Genomic DNA, 22,698 nt, shown 5'->3' with positions numbered 1-22,698 from the left:
ACAGTTCTGCCTCAGAATGGTTTTGCTAGAGGGGCTGCAAATGCCCCATCAAGTTACTTTCTCTTTCAAAGTGGACCTAAGGCTCCCAGCCATGTTAGTAAGTATGTGTGGAAATAAGAATTTTGAGCATTAGGAGGATACCGAGCTTTTCCTCTCAGTCACACGAGAGGTAGTTGGTAGAGTTGGTAATAGTTGATGTTAACCTAATGCATTTTATTCTTTTTCTTAACTGCTTAATGAAATTGCTTTAAATGGTGGCACAGCTGCCTGAGCTCAGTTCTTTGATTTTTTTCTGAGAGCTCTGAAGACTTGCCCATATTTAGTTATCACGATAAAGTGCATAACTCATTTCTGTGTTCACTGCACAATGCAAAGATTTTACGTGTTTATTGAATAGGCCAGATCTGCAGTGACAGCATAACCTCTCTGAAGAAGGACAGAAATAAATACTTGCAGAGGAATGTTGGTTTGCAAGCTGAGCACTTCATGAAACATTTAGAAATACTTGACGTGGATGCATGACCATTTAAATTGGTGTACTATCCAAACCTTCTCAGTAACAGCAGACAGATCCTAAAGACAGCAGACTCCCAGCTGTTGGGGGTAGGGACAAGTGATAGTTCAGAAGATAGGGCATCTAATTTTATTAAAGGACATAGAAATGCAGCTGCCTTGCCAGAGTAGCCTGAAGAGTTTCTCCATCCCTGCTGCACCCTGACGTGACTGTAAGAATCTGCTTCAGCATCTCCTGCTAAAGAATCCAGGTCACTGATAAAGCAGGCAGGTAGGATCAAGGAAGGCGTCGGAGGACACATACACAGCTTAAGCTTAGGGTGAAAACGTGACTGGGCAGCATTTGTATTGGGGAATGGCAAAGTTCAGGATGGATTGACAGGTTACTACGTATCTGAGAGACTTCCCAACATAAAGGACTTTAATTCTGATCTTGAGATTCACACATTGAACATAACCTTGTTCTTCCTTTACTACTAGTGTATTGAGTTTGCATGGCAAGGTTTTGGTAGCGGGGTGGGCTACAGAGGTGGCTTCTGTGAGAAGCTGCTAGAAGCTTCCCCTATGTCTGACGGGGCCAACGCCAGCCAGCTCCAAGATGGACCCCCTGCTGGCCAAGGCTGAGCCCATTAGTGACAGTGGTAGCGCCTCTGGGAGAAGAGATTTAAGAAGGGGAAAGGAAAAAGCAACCTGCGCGACACCAGTCGCAGCCGGGAAAGAGAATATGTGAGAGAAACGACCCTGCAGATGCCCAGGTCAGTGAAGAAGGAGGGGGAGGTCGTGCTCCAGGTGACAGAGCGGAGATTCCTCTGCAGCCCGTGGGGAAGACCATGGTGAGGCAGGTTGTCGCCCTGCAGCCCATGGAGGTCCACGGTGGAGCAGATATCCACCTGCAGCCCGTGGAGGACCCCACGCCGGAGCAGGTGGATGCCCGAAGGAGGCTGTGACCCCGTGGGAAGCCTGCGCTGGAGTAGGCTCCTGGCAGGACCTGTGGCCCCATGGGGCGAGAAGCCCACGCTGGAGCAGGTTTTCTGGCAGGACTTGTGACCCGGCGGGGGACCCATGCTGGAGCAATCTGTTCCAGAAGGACTGCACCCCACGGGAAGGCTTCCTATTGGAGAAGTTTGTGGGGGACTGTCTCCCATGGGAGGGACCCCACGGTGGAGCAGGGGAAGGCTGTGAGAAGTCCTGCCCCTGAGGAGGAAGGGGCAGCAGAGACCACGTGTGATGAACTGACCCCAACCCCCATTCCCTGTCTCCCTGTGCTGCTGGAGGGGGGAGGAGGTAGAGAATTCAGAAGTGAAGCTGTGCCCGGGAAGAAGGGAGGGGTGGGGGAAGGTGTTTTAAGGTTTGGTTTTATTTCTCATTATCGTACTCTGATTTTGATTGGTAATGAATGAAATTAATTTTCCCCAAGTTGAGTCTGTTTTGCCTGTGACAGTAATTGCTGAGTGATCTCCCTGTCCTTATCTCGACCCACAAGCCTTTTGCTATATTTTCTCTCCCCTGTCCAGCTGGTGGGGGGGAGCGATAGAGCGGCTTTGGTGGGCACCTGGTGTCCAGCCGGGGTCAACCCACCACAACTAGGATGGGTGAAGTGCCCCTGAGGAAGCTTTATTTTCAGACATCTAGCAAATACAGTAACAGATGCTTTGGGAAGGGAAATGACTGCGAAGATGCGATTGTAACTGTCCTTGCAAACTATCAGTCACCCTTCTGGCTCTAACATGTTTGCTCAGTAACCTATCAGCTTCATGAAGGAAATGCAACCGTGCTGTTGCAAGACTATGTTAACGTGGTTGCGTTAATTTTGGTTCTGTTTGGCAGTGAGCCTCTGAGGCATAATTAAGTTTTTCAGGCTCAGCTAATGCAGCATGATGCTGAGAGACAGCTGATAAGAAACACTAAGGACAGAGATTTATATGGAATTAAGGCAATCTGAGTATGGCCCAAAAGCTTTTGGTCAAGTATCTGCCCCATTCACTAAGTCATTACCACAACTCGGTCAGCGTGTAGTCACTCAACCCTGCTGTTTGGTTTCCAGTTCACTTGGTTTCCGGTTTAGTTTCCAGCTGACTTTGTAATGTTTACACCTAAGACACAAGGGAAGTTTCAAAGCACTGCCAGCTCCTCTCTTGCTTGAAGCTCTGCTCCCATTTGCCATGGCCTGCAGGCTCATACTCTTGCACAGCTGTATAGGAATTACATATCTGCTAAACTGATACCCATTAAATCGTTTTGTAGAAGTGAGTTTCTGCATCTGTGGTCTGAGTTGGCAAGTGGACCTGTGTCACGACCATTCTGGGTGACCAGCCTTCTGCTGGCCATTCACAAATACTCCGTTCATTGATTTGCGGCTACAGGTTACTTCAAGCCCCCCAGCCTGCTTCATCTGGTGCTCTAGCATGGCTAGGCATGTGCAGCAGTGAGTGAGCACCAAGGGAAAGCAGAGCTGAGATTGTCCCCCAGGTCTTAGCATAGCCCTCTCCTGCAGTGGGAAATGGGAATGGAGGTGGTAGTTGTTACTGCAGTAGACGTGATTTGAAGTGAAGGCAGGGGCTCTTGGAAAGAGTATACTGAGCTCTGCTCTGAGCTAAGCTCCTCTTTCCTTAACGCTGTGCTAACAGGATTTTTCTCCTTGCCCATCAAACAGCCAGATGTTTTGAATGAGCCTGTCTGCACTGAATAATCTTGCTCCGGAAAATAAATGGAAGTAGGGTCGATTTATCACCTTTCTTTGGTTTTGTGAGAAGAGATTGACAGAGATATGTTTAAAACAGATAAACCCCGATTCTCCTCCTTTCACAGTTCACTCACGAGGCCTGAAAAAGGGCCAGATGTGTTTCTGTCATTGTTGGCCTCTGTTTTGGTGGCTTGAGGTTTGCATGGTGGTTTTAATGTTTGTTTGGTGTCATCCTGTCCCATTCGTGTCCCATGTTCCCCCTCCTCCCCCCATTGGATACTACGGTTTGTGATTCTTCTCTGCTAACGATGAGAACTATGGAAGCAAATTTTAGCTTGCTGTGAGGCAGACATCTGCAGTTAGTCTGCAGGCCAGATTTTGAAAATCCAGGGTCTTTTTTCTTCCAGTGCCTAGGGCTTGATGTGCATCTCTGCAGATAATGTGTGTGTGCCCCTCTTCTTACCCCAGTATGTCTGTGACTGTAGAGTCAAGTCTGCACACAAGAGCTCTTTGTGCAGGCCTGGCTGAGTCACACAAAACAATGAATCCGGTGCCCAAAAGTGTTGCCTCTGTCCTTTTTTTCATTTAGCGCACTTCTCATGTACCTCTGCAGCATGGTTTGGTTGAATTGCTTGAGGACTAAATATAATGAGCATAAAATTATTTTAACAGGGAGTCTGAACAGATATCTTTATAACATAACTGCTAAGAATACATATTTCTGTATGTGATAGTGACTGGGAGATGCTTAAGTGGCTCTGAATGGGGGGGGGGGGGGGCTCCACTGGAAAGGGGGATATCTGTTGTTTGGGGTGGCTGTGGCACAGGTCAGACTTCTGATGAGAGTGTGAAGGCAGGATGGTCTCTTCTTTCCATAGCACTTTCTCAGTTGGAGTTCTTCCCTGGGAGCAGCCTGTCTGCTTGTCCTGGACCTCTGTTCCTCAGCCTTGAAAGCAAATGACATTCTTTCTCCCTTTCTGGAAAACATTTTGAAAAAGGAAGCTGTATGTTATCAGGATAGGCTTAGGATTATGTTAGACTGGTTTGGCTTTGTTCCATAAGCAGACGAGAAGCACATCCACTCATTAGCAAAGAAGCCTCCTTGGACACCACTTCGAAAAGGAGAGGGTTGCTTTGGAGGTTTCTTCTTTTTCCTTCTCATTCTCACGTAAGATTACTCTTCACCCACTCCTCCAGTAGAGTTACAAACAACAGTAAATGCTGGTAGCATTAGAACTGGCATGAATGGCTTTATTAAAATGATAACGTACTATGGGACTGACTTTTGTTGCCTCTGTGTGCTTCAGAAGGGACACAAAGAGGTGATAGTGGTGTTTCTTGGGAGTGCCAGTATTGTTGGCTTGCCCTGACTGGGTAGAGGATGCAAAAGCGGGCTTTGGTAGCTGAAAAAGTCTGAGAAGGCCTGATTTCGCCTGCAAAGGGTGAGGGAGATGTGTTAGGTGAGGGCAAATCCCAAAGTTGACTGGCAGGAGTTTCAGCTTTTATATGACTTACAGGAGCAGATTTTAGTGAAGAGATTAAATGAGCGCCTCTTTCTAGCAAGAGGCAGGTGCAATTGTACGCATGTCCCTCACCTTGCTGTATTTCTGAGTTACAGCAGTTAGAAGATTTACATGAATGTCGTATCAAGAGAAACTAATTGAGTGGCTGCAAGGATGGAGGGTCTTGGCTATCTAGCTCTTAAAGAACTTAAATTCAGGTTTTAAATGTCATTTCTCATATTGTCACTGAATTCTATGATTCTAATTTGCATCCTGCTGCGAAGGCAAAAGTTAGAGCTTCTGAACATTCACAGTCCCTGTACTGTTTGGTGACTAGCGTCCTAGACACATGTGTCTTAACATTTATAATTTCCATTACTTACTCTGTTTCACATTTCGACTGGCCCCTGATTCTTTAGCCGAAGACCTGAGTGAAAAAAAGAGAACGTCTGACTTTACAACTGGTATAGACTGTGCACTGCAATATATGGGAGGTTTTTCTCAAAGGGGTTTCAAGTGCTCCTAAAATTTTGTGATGTTCCTGTAATAACTCAATTTGTATCCAAAAGTGTGGGGTTGTTTGTAGTGAGGAGCACTTTTGATGAAGGCTGTGCATGATAAACTTCAGTCACAAAGTTGCATTTTTCATGGGAGGAGAAAACAAAAATTTCTGGGTTTGAGGTTTGGCTTATCCCTAATCCTAGCAACCTCACATCAGATTTTACCTGGACTGATTCATCTCCCCTCCTGGAGCCTTCTGAAGAGTAGGGAGAGGCTTTACTGGACTCTGGCTACTCATGTTCTCTGCTGTAGCTTCATTAGAATTCAGCACAGCTTTATCAGTCATCTCTGAATGTATCAGACTGGACACAAGGTCTTTCTCTGAAAAGTGAAGGTAGAAATGTTATTAAAGTTCCCACTCGCTGATCTGGATGTTTAGGGGGGAATTCAGGAGTTCCCTTACCTCATTTTCAAAGGGCTTAAGGACATCAGAGAGACATGTTATGTTTGCTTTCTGCCTCCCCCCCAGCCCACAGCAGCCCAGAGCTCCACTGGGAGAGCACGTTTTTCCACCCTGCACCAAACCTGAGTGCGCTGAGGTCTGAGTGACTAATTTGTGTGTACTGTCGCCTTACTGCTTAGCACAGCCACAACTGGGCCAAGCACACTTCACTGTATCCTAGTCCTTCCACCTCAGCAACCCCCTCCAGTTCAGGTCTATGAGAAATTCAGGGGTTTATGCGAATGTACAAGAGGGCCTGTTTTTCAGAAAGGGATACAGATGCACGTGTTACCTTTTTTACTTGCCCTTGCGAACCATTTTTGGATCTCGGTAATTGAATCTGTCTGCAAAATTTCGCTCAGTTTTTCCAGCACCTGGAAGATGTACAGGATGGTTACCCTGAAGGAAGAGAAGCTGATTCACAACAGTTTTTGCATGTGTTTTAGTTAAGCTCTAGCTGTGTGAGTGTGCAGTTCTACAGTTGTGCAAATTGCCTAGCCTAAGATGACCCATCAGTTTTGCCACAGTATAAGCTAAGGACAGCAGCAGTCTGCAAAAGGTGATGTTGAGTGAGTCCCGTGTACACAGCGCTTCAGAGACACAGGAAGGAAATCCTAAGCAGTGTTTACTACATATAAAGCCCCTTGCATGTGATGTAATATTTGCAGGCTGGTTTTAGAGAACAAGTTTCAGCCCGTGTGCTAGCTGCATTGCTCCCCCAGTGACTGCCCATAGCAGCTTGTGTTCAGGTGAAAGAAACTCAAGAGTAAATGCTAAATACAAAAGTCAGTAGACTCCGCACTGGGGCAGTGGGGGAAGGGAATCTGACCAATAAAGTCCCATGCCATCCTCAGGAGAAATCAAAATGTGTAACATCATAGGAAGCCATATACTGTAGCACTCGTGTCTTACCTTTATTTTCTGATCCAGGTATCTCGAGTCAGAATTCACATTCTTCTGGATGCAGGGACTGTAATCCAAGTTGATGAGTGGAGTGGAGGGCTGGGTGAGAGACGCGACGTGGTTTCCCTCTCTGTTTGCAGATTGTGCAGAGGCTTGGAATTGTTTTTTCAAAAGCTTTTCCAAAATAGAAAACAATGTGTAAAGGAATGGCTTGACTCCATTTAAGCAGCAATTAAAGGCAACGTGAAGTGTATGGTTAACACTAGTCCCCAGCAAGGCTGTGCAACAGAAAACACATCTAAAACTGTTATTTGCTTGAATATAGCCACCTGTAGGTTAATTGGATAGGTTAATTGTTACAGCTTCTAATATACAGTCACTGAGAATAATAATAGATATCTGTGGCATAATGCGTAACATTGGATGAGAATGAAAGTGATGCCAGGTAACTACTGATGGAAATCAGATGAGAAAGGGATTAAATCTGGACCTCTGTGGTCTGTTTGCTTTTCCATCGTGGGTTTGTAGCATGCTGCTGAGCCACTGCTCTTCATTTCTCTGTGTGCAGGCTTCACCAGTCTATTAAAGGACGAGGAATTAAAACGTGATTGGCAGAAGGTTCTGTTTGTAAGTGCAGAGGAAAAGCAAAAGGCAGCTAACAGCTATTAACAGGCTAGTTTACTGAGTGAGGCTATATGCCAGTATCTGTCCATTATATAGTTATTTTGCAGCCAAACCACAGTAAATGCAGTTTGAAGAACTGTGTTTTGCATGTATAAATGAACAGTAAAAATAAAGCATGGTCTTTACTATACCCATCTCTCAGGAACGACATAACATTTCGAGAGAGCCCCACCCCCAGTTAAAATAGAAAAGTTAGGAGAAAAGTGAGTCCTTATTTTTAGCATCTTTACTGCAAAACGTCTTCGTAGTGCCCTCTCCTATCCAGTAGCAGTGCAGAAACCCTTGCATTCCCTTTTTCTCAAGAGCGTGCAATCCTCCTTGCGATACCATTTGTAATGGAATACTGACTTAGCCCTCAGCTCTCATGCGGTTGTAATAGGGGAGACGAGTCATTAGATAGCCTGCAGCTTGAGACTAAGGAGTTATTGCAGAAAGAATCTTTTACTGGAATTTATGAACACAGCAGCAAAGTTGGATCTAAAGCCCAGTGTGCCGCTTGTACAAAACAGTGTCAGCAAAAGTGAAACTGTTGGCAGTAAGTAATCTAAAGAATCTTTGTGTTGTGAAGGGAGGAGGTTTTTTCTTGTGCTTGTTTGTTGTATAGTGTGACATTTTTTCCTCAGCAGTTTGAAACAAAGTGAATTTTATTCCCATCTTCATTGGGTTTGGCCATTTTTCTTGCTAGCGAAGCACAGTGACATTACAGTGCTGAAAGTGATACAGTTATGGCTTAGTTATTACCCTACTTGACACCGTCTCCCTTCCAAGCTCTCATGTTCTACACACGGGATCCTCACATCCCTCCTTTTGGTTCTGTGCTGTCCTCCTTAGCAGTCTGAGACTGTCAGTTCAGGTTACAGTGTTGAGAAAGTGAGAGAGAGAGTGCCGAAATAAAGAGCTGTGTCTTTTTTTCCCCTACCTTTTCAGGTGAAGGAGGGTTATTTTGAATCCTTCCAGGAACATCTGCACATCCTCCTGGAAATCAACAGGCAGAGTGTTTTCTCAAGTTGAAGAATAAAGGCCGTAAGATACACCTTATGTTATATTGGGGTGGGGGACATTTTTAATTGCTAAAATGCACAAGCCATATTTTAGATATCTCTAAGGGGGTCTATTTCTTCCCTTTTTTGTGTGCTTTTACTACCTCACATAGTACATTAATGCAATTATTTGCTGAGATGCCTAAGACATCTGAAGAAAATCCTGGAAAGTGTATTTCATAGATACATGCTTACAGTGGTGTGTAGCTACTACTGCAGAGTGTTGCTTACGGATGGCATAATTGCTGATAATTGTGAAGTTATTAGATGTCTAGTGTGCATATAATCTCTAAAAGCTATGAAGATGCAAGGGTAATTAGCAAGGAGAAATCTGTGGTGACTAACACGCATAGAAGGGAAGAAACACTTGCCTTTTAAATGTACATTCATTGCCCTATGTTCCCTTTACCTGGACCTGAGCTGTGATGACACAGTGCCCTGGCTGAGACCCGGTTGCATCTTTAACGGCTCAGGTTCCTCTTCTGCTGCTGTATAATAGGGCAGTTTGGTGCCTCTACTCACGTGTCATGGACTGTGGAGTGCCTAGCTGCCTTCGCGTGAAGCCCTCGAGCTTTGGAAGGTAGCAGTTGGCAGACATGTTGCTTGTGGCATTCCTAGGTAGCACGTGTTCTTGTTCAGCTTCTTGCTTGAGGATGACTTTGTTGCCAGCAGATGGGTATTCTCTTGAAAAGTTGCTTCTTACGAGACAGACCGGAGCGTTGTTTAATCCTGTGCAAAAAAACGAAGGATACAGTCTTTAGTACAATAAACACCCACAGTTAATTTAACAGGTGATCTCTAAGGAGAGTCTCGGCTGGAAGAATGGAAAGCAGGGGTATCAAATCTGAAATTTGTGTGTAATAATACAGGGCTTACGGAATGGTGTGTAGACTTGGCATACTTGAATAGATGGCAGAGGGCCAAAAGCAGTCTGTTACAGAGGATGGTGTGATCAATCACTACCTGAACAGTGACAATGTTGCAGATAAAATCTGGAGAGTGGCCAGGTAGGGTGAAGAATGCTCATTTAGCGATGCCAATCAGGAGGTGAGAATCATTGTTCTACCTCTCTTAAAAAGCTTGTAGTTTTCAATGAGAGTTGCAGCATTTAATGAAGAACTAGAACCCTCCTTTCTTCGCCAGGGTAAAAGGAATTTTATAAACGGCCACTGTTTTTATCATTAGTGTAAGTCAAACTGGATTTAACATGGCAAAGAAGCAGTGCTATTAAGTAGCTGATGAGGATTTTCAGAACCTTGATTCTGTTTGGTATCTGACATAAGACAAATCTTAAGCAGAAAGTAATTACAGCTGAACATTACTCTACTGAGAGTACAAATATATCCACCAAATTAATCTGGCTAAGCTGTGTAAGACTTTGGTCTTTGCTGGCTGTGGCCAACTTGTCTTTTTTACCAGCCTCTAGAAAAAGAGAGAGATGCACACAAATATGTATTTTATTTTTTATGTGTTCTATGTTTCTACGTTAGGTAGATTTATATATATATATATATATATATATATATATATATACATACATATGCACACACAGATACACAGAGTTGTGTACATTATATGCTGGGTGGTCAATCTGAAAGGAGGAGTCTTGCTTCGTTCCTTCCAAGGCACCCCTTCCAAGACACAAGAAATTAAATTTTATTGCGAACTGATTTGGTCCTGCATCATCCTTCATCCCTTATTACAGAAGTTGTATCACAGATTCATCAGCTACCAATACCAATCCTGATGAAATATCTACTTATTCTAACTGTCCCCAAAAAACTCAGCAGAGATTTTTTTTCCCCTTCATGATCCTTCTATGCCTTCTGCAGTATAAATCTGGCTGTGTACCAGCAATTTGCCTTCAGCTGCTGCCAGAAAGGTGTCTTTGTGCAAACCTACAGGGTCAGCTTCTTGAAACAAAAGCCAATCCCTAGAATCCCTATTTTGTCTGCTGATGCAAATGGCACACTGATTTTGACTGTATTCCTTTCAGGTATAGGCAGAGTAATCACAGCTAGATCTAGCATCCAGCAGAGCAGCATGGTGTTTTTAGAGCACCAGGTTACTCTTATTAAATGCTGCATTGTGCAATATGTTGCTCCTGGAAAGGTACAAGAATTATTTAGATGAGAGTGAAATAGAGAAAAAAATTGTGACAACCCGTCTCTGGCACTTACGGTACACTCGTGAGCACAGAAGGAAAGAGGAAGAAATTACTTTAGCTTGAGGGAAATTATTTTAGCTTAAAAGAAATCCCAGACAGTTGTCTTGGCAAAATAGTTCTAGTTGTACCTTGTAAAGAATTTAGTGCTAAAGATGCTTAGTGGATTGAAATCAAGGTAATGGCTTTTTTGGATGAAATGCTTCTCTTGGAAACAGGAAACAGGAGCAGTGGGTGCTTTTGGAACAAAATCACGTTATGCTCGCATTTCTCTTTGTGCTTGCCAGGGCAGTTGTCCAGGCTATCTGTGTGGTCCCTCAACAACTCTTACCTGGCATGTGACAGACCATCCTAGGATGGGGAACATTCCTGGAGAAGTAGTACCTTTCCCTTGAGCGGCTAGACTGAGAGTAACATCGGTCGTAGTTCCACATGTTGTGGTTGAACTGAGGTTCGTACACTGATATGAAATCAGTATTTGTTGTGTAAACTTTCTTATTCTTTTGTGGAGCGTCTTCCGGCAGAGCGGGTTGGCTCTTCTGCTGATGGCCTGAGGCCAAACACTGGAGGTGAAGTAAAGAACATGAACTCACATAGACGGAAAGGTAGTGGAAATTTCAGTTACTCTTCTTCTTGTCGTTTCTACCTCTTGCATATACAATTTGGAGAAGCACAGGAGGGTGGAAGCAAGCTAGCTACTGCTCCACTCCTAGGTAGTTACCTCGGGCAACCAATGCTGCTTGTGTGTGCCGCTCCTTCCTGTGCATATCTGAGACACCTTTTTGTAGTAACAGACTATATTGAAGCAGGGGGAGTGGATTGCTTTCTGACTTGTGATGAAAAGTGCAGGGACAAATGACGATAGCAAAGGAGACGACCAGGCCTTTTTGGTTTCTGTCTTTACTAAGGGTTGCGTATGCAGAGGGGCAGTCCCATGTCTCTTAGTACTTGGTATCTGCTCTAGATTTTGGGTTTAGAGGTTGAATAATACACTAGCAGCTTATGACCATTAACTTGTTTGGTTTTTTTCCCTTTCCTGTAGTAGCAGTCATTAATGGTCACAGTGTTCTTTGCCTCTGGCACTTACTTAGAATACTCAGTACCATAACGTCTAAGATTGGGAACATCCTAAGAATGGCATTTCATTGAGGCGCCTTGCAAATGTCACACAGAAGAGTTACATCAGGAGAGACTCTGGACCTGAGTAAGGCAGCCCAGTCTGCTCCCTGTATAACAACCAGCGCAACTTAAGAAAAGGTGACAGGTGATAGTAGTAGGTGACACTCTTCTGAGAGGTACAGAGGCTGAGCTGACACACTCTCTAGAGAGCCGTGCTGCTTACTGGGGGCTTGTATCAGGGATGTCACCAAGAGACCACCAAGCCTTGTACGGCCCACTGACTATTATCTGCTGCTGTTGTTTCCTGTGGGCACCAGTGATACAACCAGGAGCAGTCTGAGGAGTATCAAGAAGGACTACAGAGCCCTGGGAGCGGTGGTAAGGGACTCTGGAGCACAGGTAGTTTTTCATCAGTCCTCCCAGTCAGAGGGAAGGGGTTTGAAAGAGCCAGTCAACCTGGCAAATCAACAAATGGTTACGGGACTGGTGCCACAGCCAGGGGTTCAGCTACTTAGACGATGGGACTCGCTTTGAGAAACGTGGCCTACTGGTGGCAGATGGAGTCCATCTGTCAGAGAAGGGGAAGAGCATCTTCGGTCATAGGCTTGCCAAGCTGGCGAAGAGAGCTTTAAACTAAAGTTGCTGGGGGAGGGGAACCTCAATCCATCCCACTCCTACCGGTCTGATGCCAGTGTCAGCAGGGAATGCCCAGAGCCTAGAAAGGGATCACAGGTCAGCAGGAGAGCACCTGAAGAGCAGCACAAAGGAATTCCAGCCACTCCAGCCAGTAAGTCAGCTTCATCAGGGGCCCAACTTAAATGCCTCTATGCAAACAAACGTAGCATGGGGAATAAACAAGAGGAGTTAGACATGTGCGCACGCCTGCAGGGCAATGATCTTACTGGCATCACGGAGACGTGGTGGGATGGCTGCTATGACTGGAGTGCTGGAACGGAAGGATACAGGGTTTTTAGGAAGGACAGGCAGGGGAAATGAGGAGGGGGTGTCACCATCTATGTCAATGACCAGTTGGAGTGCGTGGGGCTCTGCCTGGGGATGGGTGAGGAGCTGACCAAGAGCTTATGGGTCAGGATTAAAGGGAGGGCAGGGACAGGTGACATTACAGGGGGAGTCTGCTACAGGCCACCCGACCAGGAAGACCGAGCAGATGAGGCTCTCAGGAGCAGCCTCACGTTCACAAGCCCTAGACCTCATGGGGGACTTCAACCACCCCAATATCTGTTGGAGATACAACCCAGCAGGGCATAAGCAATCCAGGAGGTTGCTGGAATGCGTTGATGATTACTTCCTTCTCCAAGTGATAGAGGAGCCAACAAGGAGAGGTGCTATGCTGGACCTTGTTCTCATCAGCTAGGAGGGGCTGGTGGGGAATGTGAAGCTCAAGGGCAGCCTTGGCTGCAGCGACCATGAAATGGTGGAGTTCGGGATCCTCAGGGCAGTGAGGAGAGCGCACAGCAAGCTTGTTACCCTGGACTTCAGGAGAGCAGACTTGGGCCTCTTCAGGGGTCTGCTTGGTAGAGTACCATGGGATAAAGCCCTGGAGGGTAGAGGGGCCCAAGCAAGCTGGTTAATACTCCAAGCTCAGGAGCAATGCATCCCAACAAAGAGGAAGTCAGGCAAAAATGCCAGGAGGCCTGCATGGATGAACAAGGAGCTCCTGGACAAACTCAAACACAGAAAGGAAGACTACAGAGGGTGGAAGCAAGGACAGGTAGCCTGGGAGGAATACAGAGAAATTGTCCGAGCAGCCAGGGATCAGGTTAGGAAAGCTAAACCCCTGATAGAATTTAATCTGGCCAGGGCCATCAAGGGCAACAAGAAAAGCTTCTGTAGGTACATTGGTGATAAAAGGAAGGCTAGGGAAAATGTGGGCCCTCTCTGGAAGGAAATGGGAGACCTGGTTATCTGGGACTTGGAGAAGGCTGAGGTACTCAGCGACTTTTTTGCCTCAGTCTTCACTGGCACGTGCTCCAGCCACACCACCCAGGTCGCAGAAGGCAAAGGCAGGGAGTGGGAGAATGAAGAACCATTGGAGTAGATCAGGTTCGAGACCATGTAAGGAACCTGAAGGTGCACAAGTCCACGGGACCTGATGAGATGCATCTGCGGGTCCTGAGGGAACTGGTGGCTGAAGTGGCTAAGCCACTATCCATCATATTCGAGAAGTCATGGCAGTCTGGGGAAGTTCCCACGGGCTGGAAAAGGGGAAATAAACCCCTCATTTTTAAAAAGGGAAAAAAGGAAGACCCAGGGAACAACAGGCCTGTCAGTCTCACCTCCGTGCGTGGCAAGATCATGGAGTAGATCCTTCTGGAAACTATGCTGAGGCACATGGAAAATAAGGAAGTGATTGGTGACAGCCAGCATGGCTTCACTAAGGACAAATCATGCCTAACAAATTTGGCGGTCTTCTACGACGGGGTTACAGTGTTGGTGAATAAGGGAATAGCAGCTGATGTCATCTACCTGGATTTGTGCAAAGCATTTGACACTGTCCCACGCAACATCCTTGTCTCTAAATTGGAGAGACATGGATTGGACAGATGGAGCACTCGCTGGATAAGGAATTGGCTGGATGGTCACCCTCAAAGAGTTGTTGTCAATGTCTCAATGGCCAAGTGGAGACCAGTGATGAGTGGCATTCCTCAGGGGTCGGTATTGGGATCAGCACTGTTTAACATCTTTGTTGCCAACATGGACGGTGGGATTGAGTGCACCCTCAGCAAGTTTGCGAACAACACCAACCTGTGTGGTGCGGTCGGCAAGCTGGAGGGAAGGAATGCTATCCAGAGGGATCTTGACAGGCTTGAGAGGTGGGCCTTTGCGAACCTCATGAAGTTCAATAAGGCCAAGTGCAAGGTCCTGCACATGGGTTGGGGCGATCTCAGGCACAAATACAGGCTGGGCAGAGAATGGATTGAGAGCAGCCCTGCGGAGAAGCGCTTGGGGATGTTGGTTGATGAGAAGCTCAACATAACCCAGCAATGTGTGTTTGCTGCATCAAAAGAAGCATGACCAGCAGGTTGAGGGAGGTGATTCTCCCCCTCTACTCCACTCTTGTGAGACCCCACCTGGAGTACTTGTGTTCAGCTCTGGGGCCCCCAACATATGAAGGACATGGACCTGTTGGAGTGAGTCCAGAGGATGGCCACAAAGATGATCAGAAGGCTGGAGCACCTCTCCTATGAAGACAGGCTGAGAGAGTTGGGGTTGTTCAGCCTGGAGAAGAGAAGGCTCAAGGGAGACCTTCCAGCAGCCTTCCAGTACCTAAAGGGGGCCTACAGAAAAGCTGGAGAGGGACTTTTTACAAGGCCATGTAGTGATAGGATGAGGGGTAATGGCTTTAAACTGAAAGAGTGGAGATTTAGATTAGATATTAGGAAAAAATTCTTTACTGTGAGGGTGGTGAGGCACTGGAACAGGTTGCCCAGAGAAGGTGTAGATGCCCCCTCCCTGGAAGCGTTCAAGGCCAGGTTGGATGGGGCTTTGAGCAGCCTGGTCTAGTGGAAGGTGTCCCTGCCCATGGCAGGGGGGTTGGATCTAGAAGATCTTTAAGGTCCCTTCCAACCCAAACCATTCTGTGATTCATTCTAAGATTCAAATAGAAGAAATTCACCTGTAAAGGCTGCCGATTGTAAGAGCCTGGATGGGCTGAGGATGGAATAAGCATTTGTCAGTTATCTGCTGGGGTCAGGAGGCAGCATATTTTAAGGAATATGTGGAGAGAAGAGGGTTGGGAAAGGACAGGACATCTTTTTTAAGTAGCTGTTAATGTTTTGCAAGGTTACATTTTTATTCCATAACTACATCTGACTAGGGGAAAAACTCAAGTGAACTGACAGATTTTGCAGTGTGCATAGAAGGTCAAGAGACGTGAGAAGGCTTGCCCAACTGAAACCAAAAAGTATGAATTCCATAGTTGAAGGTCCTGTCTTAAGGTCATCCTATGCCCTAACAAACCAACTGGGGCAAGGTCGGTGTTTGTCACCTGTGAATCATCACATTTCAGTGCACGAGGAGGCAGGGTGGAAGCTACAGTTCATCCAAATGGTTTGTAGCTTACTGCAAGCTCAGCTTTTTTTTTTTTTTTTTTTTCAAATTTAAAATACCTGTATCTCCTGATACCAAAAGTAAAAATACACATCTTCTGATTTTGGTTGTAGTGGATTGATTGAATAATGAAATAATGAAGATGGCTATTTTGTGTAACATCCTGATTGCACTTGTATTTCTCAGCCAACTTTTATAACTTAAAAAAAATAATAATTAATTGGGAGACTAGCTTTTCCAAAGCCCTATAAATTTTTTTACCATAAAATATCCTCTCCATATGCTTAAGATTAAATGCTTACTCAAAATAATGTATAAAGTAACTTGGAGGAGCAGAAGTTACATTCTTTATTCTGGGCCTTCTGTTTTTCTACATAATCCTGCTTACGTTTTTGTGTTGGCTCTCTATAAAGGACTAACTATATCTAACTGAAGTTTTTTAAAATTAAGTTCATGTGGGAGGGTTCTCTAATAAATTGTTTAGTGGGTTTTCTGTGGTAATCTAAACGGTCTTGTGAAACATACTTCTAGAATCTCACTAGTTATTTAGCAGCCTCAGAGTATTATATACAGTAATTGCTGGTACAATATGTTTTGGGGATTTTAGGTGTGTTACTTTACCAAAATAGCAACTTACGACATTGTTAATATTTAAATCAGTAGAATTAAATGCAGCGATACCATGAACAACTGGATGTTTGACAGAACAATGTTACCAGCCAGCGCTGTCATTTTTGTATTGTAGGTAAAACCGCACACAAAATGTTGATTATCATTGCAGTATTCAAAAATACTTGAAGGCTTCCTGTTTCCTTACAAAGGATGTGTACAACAGTTATTTAGAGTAGTCTTCTATCTGACTGTGCTAATGGGTTCTTGAGAGAAAATGAAACTTAGGTCATTTATTGCTTTTTCACTAGTTCTCCGTCTGTACCCAGAAAGTGTGTAAGTGATGTAATGGACAGAAAGGTCTAACTACCTGAGAAACAGCGCAGTAGAGGTCCTCCTCGGCAGGATGCTAAGTCGGCAGTACCTTTTTGCCTGCTGCAGCAGGTAAGATTCACCCTGTAGCAAGGATTCACGTCTTTCCTTGGGTAGGGGTCTTCAGCTGAGCGAGCAGCAGCCTGGCTTGTCTGCTCTGCTGAGCAGCTGTGACAGGCGCAGGGCTGGTGATCCGGGGAGGTTCTAGAACCGATTCTGTTGACAATTCTGAACTGTGCGCCACCGTGGCAGCAGCACAGCCGCATCTTTTGCCTGACGTTAGCAGAGGGAAGAGCTTGTGTACCTCCACTTCATCCTTTATGTTTTTAGCACTCTTCCTCTTTAACATGAGGATATTCATGACCAGAAATAACCGATTTCTGTAGAGAATTAGTATTTGCGTGTGGACACAGAAAAAAAGGCTGTGCACAGGACTATAAAATCACCTGGCCTTGGGGTTTTGTGTTCAAGAAAATTCATGCTTTTGGACAAGATTTTAGGGATGATTTTTTCTAGAGTACAAGTGCAGTGCTACATAGTTTCAACAGGTGAAATTGTCATCATCAAGTAGGGTTAATGGGGTTAAGTGAGTAAGCGTAAAAATGTATTTTCAGGCATTGACCAGTAAGGATCTTAAATGTAGTCATGCGATTGCAGTTTGAATCTAGTAACAGAAAGAAAATCTAGAAATCTAAATTGCAATGTGGCCACCGTTTATTGCCAGAGATTGCTCCAATGGTGCTTTGTCCACAAAACCCAGATTCCTGCTACACTGAAGTTGCAACTCCAGTACACTTTTCAGGTCGCCTTAGAAACCCTCCAAGTTTACAAGCGTTATCATGTAGACTCAGACACTCAGTCACAGGATATTTTGTGTGTCTGGGTTTCACAGGCTCCTATTTCCTTACCACTGCTCATATTCCAGAAAGCACAGCTGTGGGAGATGACTTTTCCCTCCCTGTGATGGTGGACCAGAATCAGTGCTTTTGGTCGCACAGGGGGGCCATAGCAGTCCATTAGCTTGTGGTCTCCAGGTGCATCTATTTCAGGACATTGTACCTGTGAGTGACTGCTACTCATTTAATTTTTTGTTGGTTTTGTAGGTTTTGCAAGCCATCTTGGGAACAAAGAGGAGGGTAAAAACTTTGGCTCTGCGGTCATCAATAAATTACATTTAAGTTGCTCGTCATGATTTTAAGGTCTTTTGCAGAAAAATGGGGCACACTTTCTTTTTGTACTCGGCAGAAGTGGGAATACGTGGCATTGTCCACAAGAAGTTGGAGAAAAGCAATAAATGGAAGAAGTGTGGGGAGGTTTTTTTACACTTGGGGGGAAAAAGAGGAGCGTGACTGGTGTGACTCTGTCATTACAACGAACGTTTGGATAACTTACAGGCTAAGATGCTGTGGAATCTTGTCAAGAAGAGAAGGCAGCTGATAGCAGAAGCTCTAAGAAAGGGTCCATGCAGCTGCTAGCTTCTGATCCTGTGTATTGGGTCTGGCTGAGATGGAGTTAATACTCCCCACAGCAGCCCTCATAGCACTGTGCTCTGCATCAGTAGCTAGAAAGGTGTTGATAGCACACCAGTGTTTTGGCTGCTGCTGAGCAGTGCTGGCACAGCATCAAGGCTGTCTCTCCAACATTTTTGCCCTCCCTTCAATGGCAGGCTGGGGCAGGGCAAGATCTTGGGAGGGGACATAACCAGGACAGCTGACCTAAACTCACCAAACAGATATTCCATACCATATGGCATCAGCTCAGATGTAAAAGCTAAGTAAAGGGAGACGGAAGTGGGGGGCATTTTGTCTTCCGGAGCAACCACTACACGTACGGAAGCCCTGCTTCCCGAGAAGCGGCTAGACATCGCCTGCTGATGGGAAGTAGAGAATAACATCATTTGTTTTTCCTTTTGCTTTCGCGCGCGCGACCTTTGCTATCACTTTATTAAACTGTCCTTATCTTGACCCACGAGCCTTTTGTTATATTTTTCTCCCCCCTGTCCAGCTGAGGAGGGGGAGTGATAGAGCGGCTTTGGTGGGCACCTGGCATCCAACCAGGGTCAACCCACCACATCCTGCAACCCAAAATGGCCTGTTACCATTTGCTTTGTTGTAAGGCCCAGGTAGAGAAGAGGCTGTTGTCGTGGAGGCACCGAGGTAACATGAAGCACGGGCTGATTTTGAGTTGTCACACGTGGGGACACAAAGTGTCAGGACCTGTGGGGCATGTGTTAAGATGTATATTTTGTTCCTGAAAACACTTTTATCAGTTCTTTTTAAATAAAGCCAGCAAGGTTGGCATGAAATTGTGGATCTACCTCCTCATGAATCCTCTGTGTCTATGGATGGGGGAAGAGCACAAGAGAGCCAGAGTTAACAGAAGATACCTGCATCTTTGCTACATGTAAGAAACAGCGGGCCATTGTTGCAAGGAAGGATTCAAGAAATTCAAAGAATGTGGAAGGGACTGCAAGGTAGAAGTCTTTCATACTGCTGTTCAGTTAATTTTCAAGTAGCTATGACAACAAAATGGCTTCCTGGGGACCATGACTGTCTGCCTACAGAACAGAGTGCAAGCTGCAAACCTTGTTTTTCCAGTATACTTCATTTTTTATAATCGCTTGGGATTTACAAGTAGTCGCTATAAAAGCAACCTAAGCAAATAGCCAGCCGGACTCATTAAAAGGGAGCTGCCATTAAGATCTCACATAGTGCAGTATTGTCTTTATCCAAATACAGCAAATGGAAGTGAGGTTCTGGAACAGCACTTCCCTGAGATGCAGTACAAGGAGCTTAACTTTATTTGGTAAATTGATGAAAGGGATCATTTGGGAAAACTTTTGGTTTTTACAAAGCAGAGGGATAGATTCATTGACTGGGAAATACAATCTAATTCTGTGACTAGGATGCCTAGGGAGAGGTACTACTGCTGATGCTGCAAGACAACTTCATAATGTGTTCAACGTTAAAGAGATGATGACATATCTAAAAGGAGAAAGGGAGAATTGATCGACTCAGGTGAAGAGCAGTAGTGTTAGTTGCCAAAGTTATGTGTTCTGTGATGTTTGGATACCGTATGGTTCCCTTATTCAGCTCAGCCTGTTGATTTCAGTGGGAGGTGAAAGGATGAAATATTATTAAGGAATCGGAATCTGCCAGTAATTCTGGCCCTTCGCCTTTTCACGCTTTCCCCAGAGCTGACCCATATTTCCTCCACTATAGTGCTATAGAAATACTAAGATTATTTTTAAATTTTAAAAGGAATAGCTCTTTGGGACACGTATTTTGTTGCTGTGTGAAAAACATTTTCCAGATGTTAATTGAGGTTGACATTGGAAAAAAAAGGTTGAATTCATGCCTGGGTCCACCAGTTTAGACATAATGAAGGATCTTAAGTTACTCTTGAAACTTATTCTTATCTATATCTTCACATCAGTTATCTATACCATCTTTACCTTGGACGGCCTCCAGGAGTCTGGGCTCAACGTGAAGTCCTATTTTCAAAAGCCTAAGTCTTGCGGAAAGCAAGAAAGATTTGGCCCTTAAGCTGGGTGGATACATAGGGAAAACTCAGAACTAGATTTGGGGATTTGCATGCACAGAATATCAAATCCAAGGATTTATGCAATGCCTATCTGTATAAGAAAACAGCTATGATGTTCTGTAGAAGTGTAAAACTGAGCTGGAGAATTAAGTTTTAAAGGTACATTAGATCTTGCACCCAGCTAGAACTCAGAAGTCGAGAAAGATGGGCCAGATAGAGCAGAGCATTACAGATTTCTTTCAGCTTTGGATCAAACAGCAGCTGAAATCTTGAAATAAAAGGCTGGCTGAAAATGCTTTGGGAGTTCTTGATAAAAGTCTTGGTGAAAGGTAATTGAAAGAAGTCTGGATTGGTGGGTGATTCCAGCAATTTCCTTTGGTTTCAAAATTTGTTAATGTTTCTTAAAGCAGTGGTTCTCGGGAGGGGCTCTCTTTGCGTCCGTGGGAAGGTGCTTCTGAAAGACCTCTAGTCAAAGCTGGAGAGACACAATATCTGTTCCAAATGGCATCCAACTTTTTGATTAAAAAAAATAGATGATAGAGTAAGCAGCACCAGCTACAGTCCTGGTAGCAGTCCTGTGCAATTTCCTATGCAGTTCAGAGGATTACGACCTACATAAAGATCTACAGTAAAGTAAAACCATGAACCACTTTGTTGTCCCCATTCCTACAATTCCCAACTCCAGCTCTATAGTGATAGAGAAAGAAGCGTTCAGGATCATATCATGGAGATACAAAGATAACTTTCTCAGTGCCAGATGTTCTTCAGGCAAAAGAAATACCATCTCTGTTTTCAGTTGCATTTGTGGCAGTTTCTAGCTAAAATCAGTTTGCGAGCAGAACAGCCTGGGACAATAAATAGCAACTGTGAGTAAACAATGACAAAACAGACAGAAATGGTAGATAAAAGCCTCTGATCTTTCTATGTTCGAATATCTCCAGGCTGCGAGGGGAGGGGCTGCTGTAACATTTGAAGATCTGGATCCTTTCCTGAACTGCCAGTTGGGAGACATTGCAAGGCAGTTATTATCAGTGCTTACTATCAATTGGGAACCTGCTTCCTCATGACTGAATTCCATGATTCTATCACTCCTTTCAGGAGTGGATTTAGTATGTTCAGTAATGCCAGATATGATTATTTAACAAGTAGGAACATTTATTCAGTGGTTAAGTGCCCCTCTTGGTTCTGATTTCAGGCTAAAATCAGGCAGTAAATTGCTTTGCTTCTCTAAGCTTTTTCTTTCCACCTATTTATTTTACTGGTACCTGACAACCATAATTGTCCTCCAGCTCCCCTTGTACAGTGGCGCGCACAGAAAAGGTGAGGTGGGACTGAAAAGGAAAGCCAGCAAAGCTCTACAGGCAGCACATACTGCTGGCTTTGGAGATCACTAAATGTACTTTCTTTTTTTTTTTTTTTTTTTTGCATTTTGGATTTACATATTGTATGCAAGTTGTAGCACTGGTCGGCACTCTGGTGTTCTAGCTTGTGGCATGTTATTTAAGAAAGCACATTTATTCCTTGTTTGCAATCTACAGGCCTGGCTGTCTTATTCTCAAGATTTTCAAGAAGGACACCCTTGCATATTTCAGGCATGGCCCACTAAAGCATTGCACTGGAAGCAGAGATTAATCACTGTACTGTTTTGTGATAGGAAAAGACAAGAAATTAGTTTCTGGTAACACAAATAAATACTCACCTGCAGCGCTCTCAGGCATTTCTTAAAGAAAAATCCTTCTTTGAATCCTAGCTTCAGCTGCACCAAGTTAACAAAACTGTAGAAAAATAGGCAGGGAAGTTCTCTGCTTCACCCTGCTGTCCCCAGGGAAGATCAGCTCTGGCACGCTTGCCTAACCAGGTCTTACAGACCTCCAAGATGATGGTGCCACACCATCTCCAAGCAATCTACCTTTTTTGCTATCCATGCCCAGAGGAAGTTTTCTTCTGCAGTGTAACTTGAATCTTCCTTTTTTCAGTGTAAGTCAATTTTTTCCCTGGCCACCATGGAGATGGAGAACAGAACATGAAAAAGAAAAGCTGCACGGAAGCTCTAGAAGAATATGATCACTGTGTTTCACCATCAGACATCATTGCTCTGCTTATGAAAGCTCTGATTTTCATTGCTGAGCTTTGAAAAGTTGTGGATACTGCCAGAACTATTACTCAGCAATCCTGAGCAGCTGCTGAACAGCAGAACACATCCAGAGATCTTTACACCTGTCTAATAAAACATTAGAAAGGCAATAAAGAAAGTATGGCTTGATGAACCTGAGAAGAAAGTCTCAGAAGCAGGAAATATGAAGGGGATATGGCAGAAAGTCAAACCTTCTGGATGAAATAGGCAAACTTGACTTTAGTGGCATGCAACAGGCAGCTCACAGCAAGGTGCCATAAGTAAGCCTGTTGTCTCGTTCCCTTCCCACTGAGACTCGGCCCCCCTGGTTGTGGGTGGGCCGTGACAGATCTACCAGATTCCTGAAGTCAGGGACCCC

General features: G+C 44.7%; 2 protein-coding genes across 46 annotated transcripts in view; one reads left to right on the top strand and one right to left on the bottom strand.

The window, feature by feature from the left end:
* Positions 1–22,698, top strand: part of LOC142032347 (alcohol dehydrogenase 1-like) — a 330,614-nt gene that overhangs the window by 68,151 nt on the left and 239,765 nt on the right. For 41 of the 43 annotated variants that reach the window (XM_075031193.1, XM_075031006.1, XM_075031212.1 and 38 more), the window contains one exon: positions 8,216–8,311. The exons of 1 other annotated variant lie outside the window; for it this stretch is intronic. The gene's annotated coding sequence lies outside the window, so the exon portion shown is untranslated. Of the gene's footprint in view, positions 1–8,215; positions 8,312–16,602; positions 16,736–22,698 lie in introns of all 43 variants that reach the window. One more of the 43 variants, XM_075031046.1, reaches the window with a different exon arrangement.
* LOC142032607 (uncharacterized protein C4orf17 homolog) lies at positions 3,870–22,477 on the bottom strand. 3 transcript variants are annotated; one of them, XM_075031440.1, is made up of 9 exons: positions 21,906–22,477; positions 10,824–11,055; positions 8,851–9,057; positions 8,208–8,263; positions 6,614–6,778; positions 5,994–6,075; positions 5,424–5,580; positions 5,082–5,125; positions 3,870–4,173 (listed from the first exon to the last, which is right to left on the bottom strand). In XM_075031440.1, the coding sequence occupies exons 2-9, from the start codon at positions 10,924–10,926 to the stop codon at positions 4,082–4,084; spliced, it is 906 nt and encodes a 301-aa protein (XP_074887541.1). In that variant the 5' UTR covers positions 10,927–11,055; positions 21,906–22,477; the 3' UTR covers positions 3,870–4,081. The 3 variants fall into 3 exon arrangements, with proteins under 3 accessions (XP_074887541.1, XP_074887549.1, XP_074887556.1); XM_075031448.1 differs by lacking the exon at positions 21,906–22,477 and adding an exon at positions 16,662–16,750; XM_075031455.1 differs by lacking the exon at positions 10,824–11,055.

This window comes from Buteo buteo, chromosome 1 (genome assembly GCF_964188355.1).
Source record: "Buteo buteo chromosome 1, bButBut1.hap1.1, whole genome shotgun sequence".
In the NCBI taxonomy this organism is placed as follows: Eukaryota; Metazoa; Chordata; class Aves; order Accipitriformes; family Accipitridae; genus Buteo; species Buteo buteo.
This window is presented reverse-complemented; position numbering and strand designations above follow the sequence as displayed.

Excerpts from the sequence above, each read along its gene's own strand:
- LOC142032607 (XM_075031440.1), bottom strand. The coding sequence starts at position 10,926 with ATGTGGAACTACGACCGATGTTACTCTCAGTCTAGCCGCTCAAGGGAA. Across the intron at positions 6,076-6,613 it reads ACCTGGATCAGAAAATAAAG|GTGCTGGAAAAACTGAGCGA; the intron begins GTAAGACACGAG and ends TACATCTTCCAG. Across the intron at positions 5,126-5,423 it reads GGGGAGATGAATCAGTCCAG|GTCTTCGGCTAAAGAATCAG; the intron begins GTAAAATCTGAT and ends TTTTTCACTCAG.